We start from the raw sequence: 15,521 nt of genomic DNA on the forward strand, positions 1-15,521 counted from the left end.
TTCATCAGGGATATCAGTCTGAAATTCTCCTTTTTGATGGGGTCTTCGCCTGGTTTGGGGATTAAGGTAATGCTGGCCTCATAGAATGAGTTTGGAAGTTCTCCTTCTGTTTCTATTTTTGAAACAGCTTCAGGAGAATAGGTATTATTTCTTCTTTGAATGTTTGGTAGAATTGCCCAGGGACTCCATCAGGCCCTGGACTCTTGTTTTTTGGGAGGTTTTTGATCATTGCTTCAATCTCGTTACTGGTTATTGGCCTATTCAGGTTGTCAATTTCTTCCTGTTTCAGTCTTGGCAACTTATAGGTTTCCAGGAAGGCCTCCATTTCATCCAGATTGCACAGTTTATTGGCATATAGTTGTTAATAATTTCTAATAATTGTTTCTATTTCCTTAGTGTTAGTCGTGATCTCTCCCCTTTCATTCATCATTTTATTAATCTGGGTCCTTTCTCTCTTCTTTTGGATAAGTCTGGCCAGTGGTTTATCGTCTTATTAGAGAACCAGCTTCTAGTTTCATTGATCTGATCTACTGTGTTTCTGGTTTCTAATTCATTGATCTCTGCTCTAATCTTAATTATTTCTATTCTAATGCATGGCCTAGGCATTGTTTGTTGCTTTTTCTCTAGTTCTTTAAGGTGTAGAGTTCGTTGGTGAATTCGGGATTTTTCTATTTTTTTGAGTAAGGCTTGGATGGCTATGTATTTCCCCCTTAGGACCGTCTTTCCAGTATCCCATAGGTTTTGGACTGATGTGTTTTTGTTCTCATTGATTTCCATGAGTTGTTTAAATTCTTCTTTGATTTCCTAGTTGACACAAACATTCTTGAGCAGAGTGGTTTTTAGCTTCCAAGTGTTTGAATTTCTGCCAAATTTTTTCTTGTGATTGAGTTCCAGCATTGTGGTCTGAGAACATGCAGGGAATAATCTCAGTCTTTTCATATTGGTTGAGACCTGATTTGTGACCCAGTATGTGGTCTATTCTGGAGAAAGTTCCATGTGCACTCGAGAAAAATGCATATTCTGTTGTTTTAGGGTGGAATGTTCTGTATATATCTATGAGGTCCATCTGGTCCAGTGTGTCATTCAAAGCTCTTGTTTCCTTGTTGATTTTCTGCTTAGATGATCTGTCCATTGCTGAGAGTTGAGTATTGAGGTCTCCTACAATTAACATATTGTTATCAATATGACTCTTGATTTTGGTGAACAGTTGGCTTATGTAGATGGCTGCTCCCATGTTGGGGGCATAGATATTGACAATTGTTAGATCTTCTTGTTGGATAGACCCTTTAAGAATGATATAGTGTCCTTATCTGTCTCTAATTACAGACTTTAGTGTAAAATCTAATTTGATAAAAGAATTGCTACCCAGCTTTCTTTTGAGGTCCGCGGGCATGGAAGATGGATCTCCATCCCTTCACTTTCAGTCTGGATGTATCTTTAGGTTCAAAATGAGTCTCTTGTAGACAGCATATGGATGGGTCCTGTCTTTTTATCCAATCTGCAACCCTGTGCCGTTTTATGGGAGCATTTAGGTCATTCACATTGAGAGTGATTATTTAAAGATATGAATTAATTGTCAATCATGTTGCCTGTAAGACATTGTTTTTATAGATTGTCCCTGTAAATTTCTGTTGTATATCACTCTTGGAGTATTTCTCCTTTTATAGAACCCCCCCTTAATATTTCTTGCAGGGCCAGCTTAGTGGTCACTTATTCTTCCACGATTCTGCCGATCATGGAAGCTCTGCATGTCTCCATCCATTCTAAATGACAGCCTTGCCAGATAAGGTATTCTTGGCTGCATATTCTTCTCATTTAGTACCCTGAATATGTCTTGCAGGCCTTTCTGGCTTGCCAGGTCTCTGTGGATAGGTCTGATGTTATTCTGATATTCCTCCCTCTGTATGTAAGGAATCTCTTCCCCCTAACTGCCCTTAAGATGGTTTCCTTGGTTCTAACATGTGCGAGTTTTGCTATTACATGCGGGGGCATTGGCCTGTTTTCCTTGATCTTGGGAGGGGTCCTCTCTGCCTCTGTGACACGAATGTTTGTTTCATTCCCCAGATTAGGGAAGTTCTCAGCTACGATTTGCTCAAATACATCTTTTAGTCCTCTCTCTCTCTCCACTCTCTCCGGGGTTCCAATAATTCTGACATTGGAATGCTTCATGGTGTCACTTATGTCTCTGATTCTATTTTCATGGATTCTGAGTTGTTTTTCCCTGGCCTCCTCTTTTCCCTTTTCATCTATTATATTGTCTTCCAGGTCGCTTATTCATTCTTCTGCCTCACTTAACGCTAGCTTTTAGATTATCTAGATTAGATTGGATCTCATTGATAGCATTTTTAAGTTCTGCCAATTCAGCTTTCATTTCTGCCCTTACAGACTCTATGTTGCCATTAATTGATTTCTCCATTGTAGCCATTGTCTTCACAATTGCTAGCCTGAATTCCATCTCTGACATCTTGGTTATATCTGCATCCATTTGTAAATCTGCAGCATAAGTCATGATCTCTGAGTCTTTTCTATTTTGGGGGTTCCTCCTCCTAGTCATTCTGTTGATATGTGGTTGAGGGAATGTATAGAGTCCAAATTATTGACCAGAACCCAAGCAAGATGCACCTGTTTTCTTGGGACCTTAGGGTTGCTGGCCTCTTGTTCTCCCGGCCTGTCTTCTGGGGGAGGGACCTGCCGCACTGTTATTCAGGCAACCCTGTTTGGGCGGAGTTGCCCTGCCCCCCTGTGGCAGGGGATGTGCTCGGCGGGAATCAGTTTCTGTGGTTCTTGTTCTCTGGCGCTTTCCCTGGTGGCTTTCTGTGTCTTTTCCACGAGTCAGAGCAGAAGAGACCATTTCCAGCCCTCTGCCTCAGAGCAGAGAGACCGCAGTCTGTTCTTCGGTGAGCTCTCCAGGCCACACTATCTCAGTTTCTGTCCATGCTGCTATTAACAGCAAGGTCCTGGGTTGTGTGCCACTCTGCAGCACACCCAGTTCTGCCTCCAGGTCGGGGCACGTCTCTGCCCTTTGTGCTTCTAAAACCACCAGCTTTGCCCAGTTTGCACGCGTGACCCCGCTGCTCCGGGTTTCCGTCCCGGGGGGCTGCCCTAAAGTCCTTTACCCGACCCCCGGACTCCGGGTTTCCACCCCGAGGGCTGCCCTAAAGTCCTTTCCCCGCCACTACCGATCTGGGAGTATGTGCCCCGTCCCCAGCGCACGAGGCTGTCGCCCACCGGCGGCGTAGGATGCCCACCGGCGGCGTAGGATCCCCACGGCCAGGCTCCCTCCTGCTGCCGTTTCTCCTCCAATAGATACTTGCCCGAGGAATCAGGGCTCCCTGCTTCATACCTCGAAAACAGCCATCTGTGATATTTTGTTTGTAGAGATCCAGATCTTCTTATATCTCAGGCTGATTTTTGTGGGTGCTCAGAGTGGTCTGGTAGATATCCAGCTCGATTCCGGGGACCAGTTGGAATAGGGTCCCCTACTCCTCCGCCATCTTTTTCCTCCAGCATTTTGCATTCTTGACCCTGAATCCAATAATCCCAGTTCATGAAACTCTGTCTTAAATCAATTTTAAAATCCTTCCTTTTAATTGTGGTTGTTTCTTTAAATTGGAGAATCATTTTAAATATTTTAGAATGTATGGATTATAGTATGAGCATTCCTATAATTTGGTGTGCTTGGGAAATAGTCTAGTTTAGCAATAAGATGACTACTTATTTCTCTCAATGTATTTCTGTTGTTGCCATAGTAGCTTCATCTGTATTTACTCTACATGTCTGTCTGTCTGTCTTTATTGGCTTTCAAAAAGGAAGGCACTAGATCTGCACTGTAGAATTACAGTTGGCAGTTGACACATGGTAGCTTTTTAAATTTAAATTTAATTATATTGATGAAAAATTAGTTCCCTCAGTCACACTTGCTACCTTTCAAGTATTCAGTACCCACATGTGGCTAATGGCTACTGTATTGGACAGCACAGATCTATAATATTTTCATGCTTGCACAAGGTTCTATTGAACAGTTCTGTGCAGAGTTTGCACATGTCGATTACAGGCCTCCTACCTGTACTCCAATATTATACCCTGTAACATTTGTTCAGAGACCTATAGATCGAAATAAAATAAAAAAAAAAGTTGGATATGGAATAACCTCCTGTCACAAACTCAAGTGAAATCTTTGTATGATGCTATTTTTGGGTCACAGGAGTATTGCTCCAACTATATGTTAATGCTTTAAATGCTTTAAAGCTTGCTTTTTCTGCAGGTAGTTATGTTTTAGGACATATAACATAATGTTATAGCCACATATTTTTAATGGTTATGATAATACAGTTCAGTTGTATCATAGTTTAATATATATCTTATGTATATGTAATATATATCTGTAGAGACATTATTAGCTAAACCCAACAGTATTAAATGCTAGATTTTGTTAATTCAATTCATTGTGGTTTTGTTGCTCAAAAGTTAAGTTAGGAGAAATGAACAAAAGAATTTAGAGAGCTTTTTGAAGTTGAATCTATTTTTCCTGGAAATGGGAGAACTTTGAAAGTTTTAGAGAGAAAAATTAACCTGTAGTCTTGTATTTTAGGTAAATAAGGGTTTTTTTTTTTTTGCTAAAATATTCATCTAGTGTGCTTTTTCCTTTTTATATACTTACAAGATTTTCTATTTGATTTTTAATACAGAATACATACTTAGGATATTAGGAGTAATTTCAGTGGTGTGTATTTAAAAGACAAATTTAAATTTTAATTATCTGTCTCTGTCACTTTATACTTTCATTGTTTCTTATTATTTGCTTTTTTTTGCAGCCTTATATTACAGTGCATCAGAAACTATTGTGTAAAAAAATATTAAGAGTAGAAATCTTATTAAAAGTAGTAGCAATTCAGTATGAAAATGGTTTGTGCTTTCATTGTCATTTTGATGCTTCTGGTGCCAAGAAACTTGAGAAAAAAAATCTTTAGATTCACATGATAAGCTGACAGAGTGAAATATCTTAAGGCTTGAAAGGGCAAGTAGAAGTTATAATTACTGTGTAGCTTCACAATCTTTATATTGAAATACTCACCTTTGCTATCATGCTGCAGGCCATAGAGCGAGAAAAAGCCGAGAAGTTCAGAAAACTGCAAGATGCCAGCAGATCAGCTCAGGCCCTGGTGGAACAGATGGTGAATGGTAATTACACGGAGTTGATTTAGATAATCTTCTTAGGGATTTGATAAACACATAGGTTCATATTTATCAGCTGAATTATATCAGACAAGCACTTCCTGAATGCAAATTTAAATTAAAGTGAGTTTGTGAGCTTTTTTTTTATTCTTTCTTAACCCTAAGCGAATTATTAGAGGAAATTCATCTTTGAGTCCAGTGGAAGAAAATGGGATGTGCTAGAATATTTTATCAATCTGTTGCAGAGAAATCAATTTTAATGCAAATCCTGCTAGCATTTGTCCAGATAATTTAAGAAAACAAGGTTTGCAGAAATCACTGGAAATGTAAGCAATCATATACTATATATAAACTGACTGTGATCTGATTTTAAGTAATTCTTGCAATATATTTTTCCAAACAGACCAAAATTATGTGTAAGGCTTCATCAGCATACCTGTGGTTAGTAATGTATTTGACATTTTCTATGTTGTTTTTCATTTTTTTTCCAACTCATTTTACAAATGTCTTCTCAGGGGAAACTTTATTTTTTTAACTTCAGCTGTTTTTGAGTAAGGTAAAAGTACAAAGCTAACACATTTTTCTTTTTTTTTCTTATTTATTTATATAGGGCACCTGTGAGCAGTGGGTGGGGGTGGGAGGTGGGATAGGCACAGAAGGAGAGAGAGGATCTTAAGCAGGCTCCATGCCCAGCACAGAGCCCAAGGTAGGTCTTGATCTCAAAATCCTGAGATCATGACCTGAGCCAAAATCAAGAGTCTGATGCTTAACTGACTGAGCCACCCAGGCGCCTCTTGCTGTTTTTTTTTTTTTTTTTTCAAATATTTTTTTTCTTTTTTGAGAATGAATTAAAATTAGTTTTTCCTAACAGTGCTTCAGAAGCTGTCTGAACAACATGTTATTGACATCGGTTTTGAACACACTTCTTTGAAATTGTCATTGTCATACTACATTCATTTCCAGATATAAGTAATTTATGAGAATCAGGGATAATGCTATTTTTCAAACAAGATTTTTTTTTTTTACACATTTCACAGGATATGTTTACAAGAGCATAATAACAAAATGTAACAAATGTTTTTGTTGTGCATGTCAGCTTTTTACAGGACCTTCCTGCATTCTGGAGCATAAATATTGTGTATGAATTAGTTTTTGCCTTAATTGTCATGTTGGCATTAAAAAGTTCAGTGATCTTCTTAGGAAATCAATTCATTTTTTTTCTTTTAATGAGCCCCATGACTGTATTTGGTTAATAATAAAAACAAACAAACATGACAGCTGAACATTGTTTTAACAAGTTAATGAATATATAGACAGTGCAAAATAGTGAAAGGTTGTTGTTGAGCTGTATGTTGCTGGGTGGTGTAACTGATGAATTTGATAACAGCATATTCATATTAAATGTAATTTTGTGATCTAAAAAATAGGCTGGTAGCCACTACACAATTTCCCTGTGGCAACTATATTGTCACTTTCTTATTTTTATAAGCCACTGTAAAATCTGCACTTTTAAATGGTCTCTTTTCATAATCAAATGTCAAGCATACCTTAACTCAGATCATTGTTGAAAAAGCACTTAAAATTTAGAAGTGTTGGGAATGATTTTTTTGGTAATTAAAACCACATACTGGTTTAAAATGACCATATGATTAGTGATGATGTCATTTTCTAGGTTATTGCCCTCAAAGCTCTAAAATTAGGAAGCATGAAGAAAAATCAGGACATACATTAGGTCCCTAATAAATATTAATTAGTGAAATTCTTCTTAGCAAAGCAAAGTTAAGGCTGTTACTTAGATAATTTTGGTCAGAAAATAATAATACTTTTGAAGAAAAATGCTAACTTGTGTGGAGAGCAAAGAGCAGTAAGAGCTAGGGGTGTGATTTGAGACATTGCTCATAGGTTTACCATATTGATCAAATTTTAAGCTTCTCATGTATTATGCCAATAAAGATAAGGCCTGACTGTTATGTGTTTAGGCTCAAATTTTGGCTATACCTAGAGCATAGCTCTGCTGCTCCATTCAATCACTCAAGGATTCTAACTGTTTGTTCCTTTTTTCGATCTTACACAGAATAAATTTCATAACATTTTATGTAATTGTGCAAACTGTGAGTGAAGGCAGACACACGCCTAAGTGCCTGGAGTACCTCTTTCCAGGTATATTTCACTGGGACCCCTCACCCTAATTAACAATAGCTCTGCTGGCATAGAACCAATAACTGGAGTTTACTGGTTTGGCTCATGAAGCTGAAGGACAAAATGAGGTTTCTCTAAACCAGGTTTCTAACTGTTATCTTGGTTAAGGTCTTAAATTTCCCAGCCCAGAATTTCTTTTCTCAGGTTTAAGCTATGGAGTTACAATAAAACTCATAGCCATATAAAACACATACATTCTTGTCCTTTTATTTATAAAGAAGGAAAATAAGAGCTGAATCATGTTACTTCATTTATGACCTCATGTAAATGTTTATTCCTTTTAACCACATCTCTAATCCTCAAAAATTAAGATAAAGACAAGTCATTCTTGTAGAATGTTATTAATATTATGCAACTAATACAACTTTATAGTTTGTTTTGTGCTAACAATATTTAACACATATTCATAGTGTAAAATAGGTGTAAGAATAGCATAACTATTATATCTTTAAGAACATTTTATAGTATTTTCTATATTTGTATACATACATAGAAAGCTGAATTTTCTACTTCAGATAATTTACTGTAAGATTAGAGTGGATTTTTTTAGTATCTGTAATGATTTTAGAAGTCCTCTTTTAAAATTTCCTTCAGAATGAAAATCTAAGACCTGCAAAAAAAAATTCAATACTTGTATCATTCTGGTTCAAAACTGGTATAAAATATATTAGACATATTTCAAAATCTACTTTTGTTCATTTCTAAATACCTACTGAAAGAATGAATTTTTAGCATTACTTAAGAAATGAAGAAAACAAAACTTATTAGTTTCAAAGGCAATTTGTTAAAGGAAATTAAGAAAGGTGCTGAGGAAAAGGGGGAGTGTCTAAAAATTCTTAAAAGTGCAGAGATTATCATGATGTCAATGTAGAAGTGACTTTGACTTGATGTTGCAGAATTTTATTACAAATAAGTCTTAGGTCCAGAACTCCAGTACTAGGGGAATGCAGCACATAGAATTCATGACTTTTTTCCCCCTGATTCTTTAGTCTTTCAAAGTTAATTTTTTAAATTTTCTTTTTCAATTTTTTTAAATTTTTCCCTTTTTCAACCAACATCTTATCAATCCCTTTTTAAAATACCTTTATTTTTCAATTTTACACTCATATTCTATCCCTTCATATTAGTTAACCTCATTTTTGGTGTGTGTATACACACACACACACACACACACACACACACACACACACATATATATATATGTAGTTGTCTCTTTAAAATTTGGGGATACAGTTTCTTCTAACAGACCAAAATATAACCTAAGTCTCTAGTATATGACTTTGTTCTAGTCTCCTGCCTGATCACATTCTCTCCTTTTTTTTTTTTTAATTTCTCTTCTTTCTTTTTTCAACCAACTTCTTACCTTATCAATTCCTTTTATAAAAACTTTCATAATCTTCATCTTTACAGTCATATTCCATCCATTCATCGTATTTACCCTTATTTCTGTCCATATATAAGCTTTCCTTTCTTTAAAATTTTGGGAGGCAATTTCTTCTAACAGACCAAAATACGCCCAAAATCTAGTGTGTGGCACTGATCTATTCACCAGCCTGATCATACTTCATCATATGCTTTTTTTTTTTCCCCTTTTCTTTCTTTCCTTCATTTCCTCTGGTTTCAGGTCTTTTCTGATTTGTTTATTGTATATTTTTCTGGGGTCATTGTTACCCTGTTAGTATTTTGTTCTCTCATTCATCTGTTCTCCTCTGGACAAAATGACAAGATGGAAAAAATCACCTCAAAAAAAAAAAAAAAAAAGAACAAGAGGCAGTACTGACTGCCAGGGAACTAATCAATACGGACATTAGTAAGATGTTGGATCTAGAGTTCAGAATGATGATTTTAAAGATACTACATGGGCTTGAAAAAAAGCATGGAAGATATTAGAGAAACCCTTTCTGGAGAAATAAAAGAACTAAAATCTAACCAAGTCGAAATCCAAAAGGCTATTGAGGAGGTACAATAATTAATGGAGGCTCTAACTACTAGGATAAATGAGGCAGAAGGGAGAATTAGTGATATAGAAGACCAAATGATGGAGAATAAAGAAGTTGAGAAAAAGAGAGATTAAACAACTACTAGATCACAAGAGCAGAATTCGAGAGATAAGTGATACCGTAAGACAAAAAAATATTAGAATAATTGGAATCCCAGAAGAATAAGAAAGGGGCAGAAGGTATACTGGAGTAAATTATAGCAGAGAACTTGCCTAATTTGGGGAAGGAAGCAGGCATCAAAATCCAGGAGGCACAGAGAACACCCCCCTCACAATCAATAAAAATAGGTCAACACCCTGACATCTAATAGAAAAACTTAGTAGTCTCAGAGACAAAGAGAAAATCCTGAAAACAGCTTAGGACAAGAGGTCTATAACCTACAATGGTAGAAGCTTTAGATTGGCCACAGACCTATCCACAGCGACCTGGCAGGCCAGAAAGGATTGGCATGATATATTCAGAAAACTAAATGAGAAAAATATGCATCCAGGAATACTGTATGCAGCTAGGCTGTCACTGAAAATAAACAGAGAAATAAAGGGCTTCCAAAACAAACAAAAACTAAAGGAATTTGCAAACACGAAATGAGCCCTACAGGAAATATTGGAAGGGGTCCTCTAAGCAAAGAGACAGCCTAAAAGTAACATAGAACAAAAAGGAACACAGACAATATACAGTAACAGTCATCTTGCAGGCAATACAATGGCACTAAATTCATATCTTTCAATAGTTACCCTGAATGTAAATGGGCTAAGTGCCCCAATCAAAAGACACAGGCTATCAGATTGGACAGAAAAACAAGACCCATCGATATGCTGCCTGCAAGAGACTCATTTTAGACCCAAAGACACCTCCAGATTGAAAGTGAGGGGGTGGAAAACAACTTACCTTGCTAAGGGACACCAAAAGAAAGCTGAGGTGGCAATCCTTATATCAGATGAATTAGGTTTTAAACCAAAGACTGTAATAAGAGATGAGGAAGGACACTATATCCTACTTAAAGGGTCTATGCAACAAGAAGATCTAACAGTTGTAAATATCTATGCCCCTAACATGAGAGCAACTGATTATATAAGCCAATTAATAACAAAAGCAAAGAAACACTTCGACAACAATACAGTAATAGTAGGGAACTTTGGCACCCCATCACTGAAATGGACAGATCATCTAAGCAAAAGATCAACAAGGAAATAAAGGCTTTAAATGACACACTGGATGAGATGGACTTCACAGATATATTCAGAACATTCCAACCTACAGCAACAGAATACACATTCTTCTCTAGTGCCCATGGAACATTCTCCAGAATAGATCACATCCTAGGTCACAAATCAGGTCTCAACTGGTACCAAAAAATTGGGATCATTCCCTGCTTTGAAACTAGAACTAAATCACAAGAGGAAAGTGAGAATGAACTCAAATACATGGATGCTAAAGAGCATCCTACTAAAGAATGAATGGGTCAACCAGGAAATTAAAGAAGAATTTAAAAAATTCATGGAAACAAATGAAAATGAAAACACAACTGTTCAAAATCTGTGGGATGCAGCAAAGGCAGTCCTAAGAGGAAAGTATACAACAAAATAAGCCTTTCTGAAGAAACAAGAAAGGTCTCAAATACACAACCTAAATCTACACCTAAAGGAACTGGAGAAAGAACAGCAAATAAAGCCTAAACCCAGCAGGAGAAGAGAAATAGTAAAGATCTGAGCAGAAATCAATGAAATAGAAACCAAAAGAACAGTAGAACACCTCAACGAAACTAGGAGCTGGTTCTTTGAAAGAATTAATAAGATTGATAAACCCCTGGCCAGACTTATCAAAAAGAAAAGAGAAAGGACCCAAATAAAATCATGAATGAAGGAGGAGAGATCTCAACCAACACCAAAGAAATACAAACAATTATAAGAACATATTAGAAGCAACTATATGCCAGCAAATTAGATAATCTGGAAGAAATGGATGCATTCCTAGAGATGTATCAACTACCAAAACTGAACCAGGAAAACATAGAAAACCTCAACAGACCCATAACCACTAAGGAAATTGAAGCGGTCATCAAAAATTTCCAGGGCCAGATGGCTTACCAGGGGGATTCTACCAAACATTGAAAGAAGAATTAATACCTATTCTTTTGAAACTGTTCCAAAAAATAGAAATGGAAGGAAAACTTCCAAACTCATTTTATGAGGCCAGCATTACCTTGATCCCAAAATCAGACAAAGACCCCATCAAAAAGGAGAATTACAGACCAATATCCCTGATGATCATGGATGCAAAAATTCTCACCAAAATACTAGCCAATAGGATCCAACAGTACATTAAAAGGATTCTTCACCACGACCAAGTGGGTTTTATTCCTGGGCTGCAAGGTTGGTTCAACATCCACAAATCAGTGTGTTAAAATACATTATTAAAGGAAAGAACGAGAACCATATGATCCTCTCAATAGATGCAGAAAAAGCATTTGACAAAGTACAGCATCCTTTCTTGATCAAAACTCTTCAGAGTATAGGCCTAGAGGCTACACACCTCAATATCATAAAAGCCATCTATGAAAAACTCACAGTGAATATCATTCTCAATGGGGAAAAACAGAGCTTTCCCCCTAAGGTCAGGAACACGGCAGGGATGTCCACTATCACCACTGCTATTCAACGTAGTACTAGAAGTCCTAGCCACAGCAGTCAAACAACAAAAAGAAATAAAAGGCATCTGAATTGGCAAAGAAGAAGTTGAACTCTCACTCGTCACAGATGATATGATCTGTATGTGGAAAACCCAAAAGACTCCACCCCAAAACTGCTAGAACTCCTACAGGAATTCAGTAAAGTGGCAGGATATAAAATCAATGCACAGAAATCAGTGGCATTCCTATACACCAACAACAAGACAGAAGAAAGAGAAATTAAGGATAATTGATCTCCTTTACAAATGGACCCAAAACCATAAGATACCTAGGAATAAATCTAACCAAAGAGGCGAAGAATCTGTACTCAGAAAACTATAAAATTCTCATGAAAGAAATTGAGGAAGACACAAAGAAATGGAAAAATGTTCATGCTCATGGATTGGAAGAACAAATATTGTGAAGATGTCAGTGCTACCTAGAGCAATCTATACATCTACTGCAATCCATATCAAAATACCATCGAATTTTTTCAAAGAGATGGAACAAATAATCCTAAAATTTGTATGGAATGAGAAAAGACTGTGAATAGCCAGAGGAATATCGAAAAAGAAAAGCCGGTGGCATCACAATTCGGGACTTCAAGCTCTATTTCAAAGCTGTAATCATCCAGACAGTATGGTACTGGCACAAAAACAGACCCATAGATCAATGGAACAGAATAGAGAGCCCAGAAATGGACCCTCAACTCTATGGTCAACTAATCTTCGACAAAGCAGGAAAGAATGTCCAGTGGAAAAAAAAGACAGTCTCTTCAACAAATGGTGTTGGCAAAATTGGACAGCCACACACAGAAGAATGAAACTGGACCATTTCCTTACACCACGCACAAAAATAGACTCAAATGGATGAAAGACCTAAATGTGAGACAGGAATCCATCAAAATCCTTGAGGAGAACACAGGTAGCAAACTCTTTGACCTCAGTTGCAGCAACTTCTTCCTAGAAACATCACCAAAGGCAAGGGAATCAAGGGCAAAAATGAACTATTGGGACTTGATCAAGATAAAAAAATTTTGCACAGCAAAGGAAACAGACAACAAAACCAAAAGACAACTGACAGAATGGGAGAAGATATTTGCAAATGACATCTCAGATAAAGGGCTAGTATCCAAAATCTATAAAGAATTTCTCAAAGTCAACACCAAAAGAACAAATAATCCAATCAAGAAATGGGCAAAAGACACAAACAGACATTTTGCAAAGAAGACATCCAAATGGCCAACGGACACATGAAAAAGTGCTCAACATCGCTCGGCATCAGGGAAATCCAAATCAAAACCTCAGTGAGATACTACTACCTCACACCAGTCAGAATGGTTAAAATTAAGGAGTCAGGAAATGACAGATGTTGGTGGGGATGTGGAGAAAGGGGAACCCTCCTACACTGTTGGTGGGAATGCAAGCTGGTGCAACCACTCTCAAAAACAATGTGGTCATTCCTCAAAAAGTTGAAAATAGACCTACCCTATGACCCTGCAATTGCATTACTGGGTATTTACCCTAAAGATACAAATGTAGTGATCCGATGTGGTACGTGCACCCCAATGTTTATAGCAGCAATATCCACAATAGCCAAACTATGGAAAGAGCCAAGATGTCAATCAACATATGAATGGATAAAGAACAATGGAATATTGAGAAAGATGGCAGAGGAGTAGGGGACCCTATTTCAACTGGTCCCCGGAATTGAGCTGGATATCTGCCAGACCACTCTGAGCACCCATGAAACCAGCCTGAGATATAAGAAGATCTGGATCTCTACAAACAGAATATTGCAGGCAGTTAATTTCGAGGTATGAAGCGGAGAGCCATGATTCCATTGACAGATATCGGAGGATAAATGGCAGCGGGAGGGTGCCTGGCCATGGGGATTTTACACCACCGGTGAGTGACAGCTTTGCGTGCTGGGGACGGGGAACAGACTTGCAGACTAGTAGCGGAGGGGAAGGGACTTCAGGGCAGCCCCCCGGACGGGAACCAGGAGCAGTGGGGACGCACGTGCAATCCGGGGGCAGCTGGCAGTTTTAGCACCACAAAGGGCAGAGCTGTGCTCCAACCTGGAGGCAGGACTGGGAGCACTGCGGAGGGGCGCACAACCCACGACGCTGCAGTTTATAGCAGCACGGACAGAGACGGAGACAGTGTGGCCTGGAGAGGTCACTGAAGAACAGACTGCGGTCTCTCTGCTCTGAGGCAGAGAGTTGGAAATGGTCTCTTCTGCTCTGACTCGCAGAAGAGATGCGGGAAGCCACTAGGGAAAGCTGCCAGTGAACAAAAGCCCCAAAAACTGATTCGCGCGGAGCCCATCCCCCGCCACAGGGGGGCAGGGCAACTCTGCCCAAACAGGGTTGCCTGAGTAACAGTGCGGCAGGCCCCTTCCACAGAAGACAAGCTGGGAAAACAAGAGGCCAGCAACCCTAAGGTCCCAAGAAAACAGGTGCATCTTGCTTGGGTTCTGGTCAATAATTTGGACTCTATACGTTCCCTCAAACACCCATCAACAGAATGACTAGGAGGAGGAACCCCCAAGATAGAAAAGACTCAGAGATTATGACTTATGCTGCAGATTTACAAATGGATGCAGATATAACCAAGATGTCAGAGATGGAATTCAGGCTAAGCAATTGTGAAGACAATGGCTAGAATGGAGAAATCAATTAATGGCAACATAGAGTCTCTAAGGGCAGAAATGAAAGCTGAATTGGCAGAACTTAAAAATGCTATCAGTGAGATCCAATCCAATCTAGATAACCTAACAGCTAGGTTAAGTGAGGCAGAAGAACGAATAAGCGACCTGGAAGACAATATAATAGATGAAAAGGGAAAAGACGAAGCCAGGGGGAAAAAAAGCTCAGAGTCCTTGAAAACAGAGTCAGAGACATAAGTGACACCATGAAGCATTCCAATGTCAGAATAATTGGAACCCCGGAGGGAGTGGAGAGAGAGAGAGGACTATAAGATGTATTTGAGCAAATCGTAGCTGAGAACTTCCCTAATGTGGGGAATGAAACATTCGTGTCACAGAGGCAGAGAGGACCCCTCCCAAGATCAAGGAAAACAGGCCAATGCCCCCGCATGTAATAGTAAAACTCGCAAATCTTAGAACCAAGGAAACCATCCAAAGGGCAGTTAGGTGGAAGAGATCCCTTATGTATAGAGGGAGGAATATCAGAATAACGTCAGACCTATCCACAGAGACCTGGCAAGCCAGAAAAGCCTGGCAAGACATATTCAGGGTACTAAATGAGACGAACATGCAGCCAAGAACACTTTATCTGGCAAGGCTGTCATTTAAATGGATGGAGAGATGCAGAGCTTCCACGACTGGCAGAAACTGAAAGAATATGTGACCACTAAGCTGGTCCTTCAAGAAGTATTAAGGGGGGTTCTATAAAAGGAGAAATACCCCAAGAGTGATATACAACAGAAATTTACAGGGACAATCTATAAAAACAA

General features: G+C 38.4%; 1 protein-coding gene across 2 annotated transcripts in view; it reads left to right on the top strand.

Moving 5' to 3' along the window:
- DMD (dystrophin) overlaps positions 1-15,521 on the top strand; it is a 2,214,577-nt gene that overhangs the window by 817,686 nt on the left and 1,381,370 nt on the right. For both annotated transcript variants that reach the window (XM_027607979.2, XM_027607980.2), the window contains exon 19: positions 5,094-5,181. In XM_027607979.2, the coding sequence (XP_027463780.1) occupies positions 5,094-5,181 (88 nt within the window). The remainder of the gene's footprint in view (positions 1-5,093; positions 5,182-15,521) is intronic.

The sequence above is a fragment of the Zalophus californianus genome, chromosome X (genome assembly GCF_009762305.2).
Source record: "Zalophus californianus isolate mZalCal1 chromosome X, mZalCal1.pri.v2, whole genome shotgun sequence".
NCBI lineage: Eukaryota > Metazoa > Chordata > Mammalia > Carnivora > Otariidae > Zalophus > Zalophus californianus.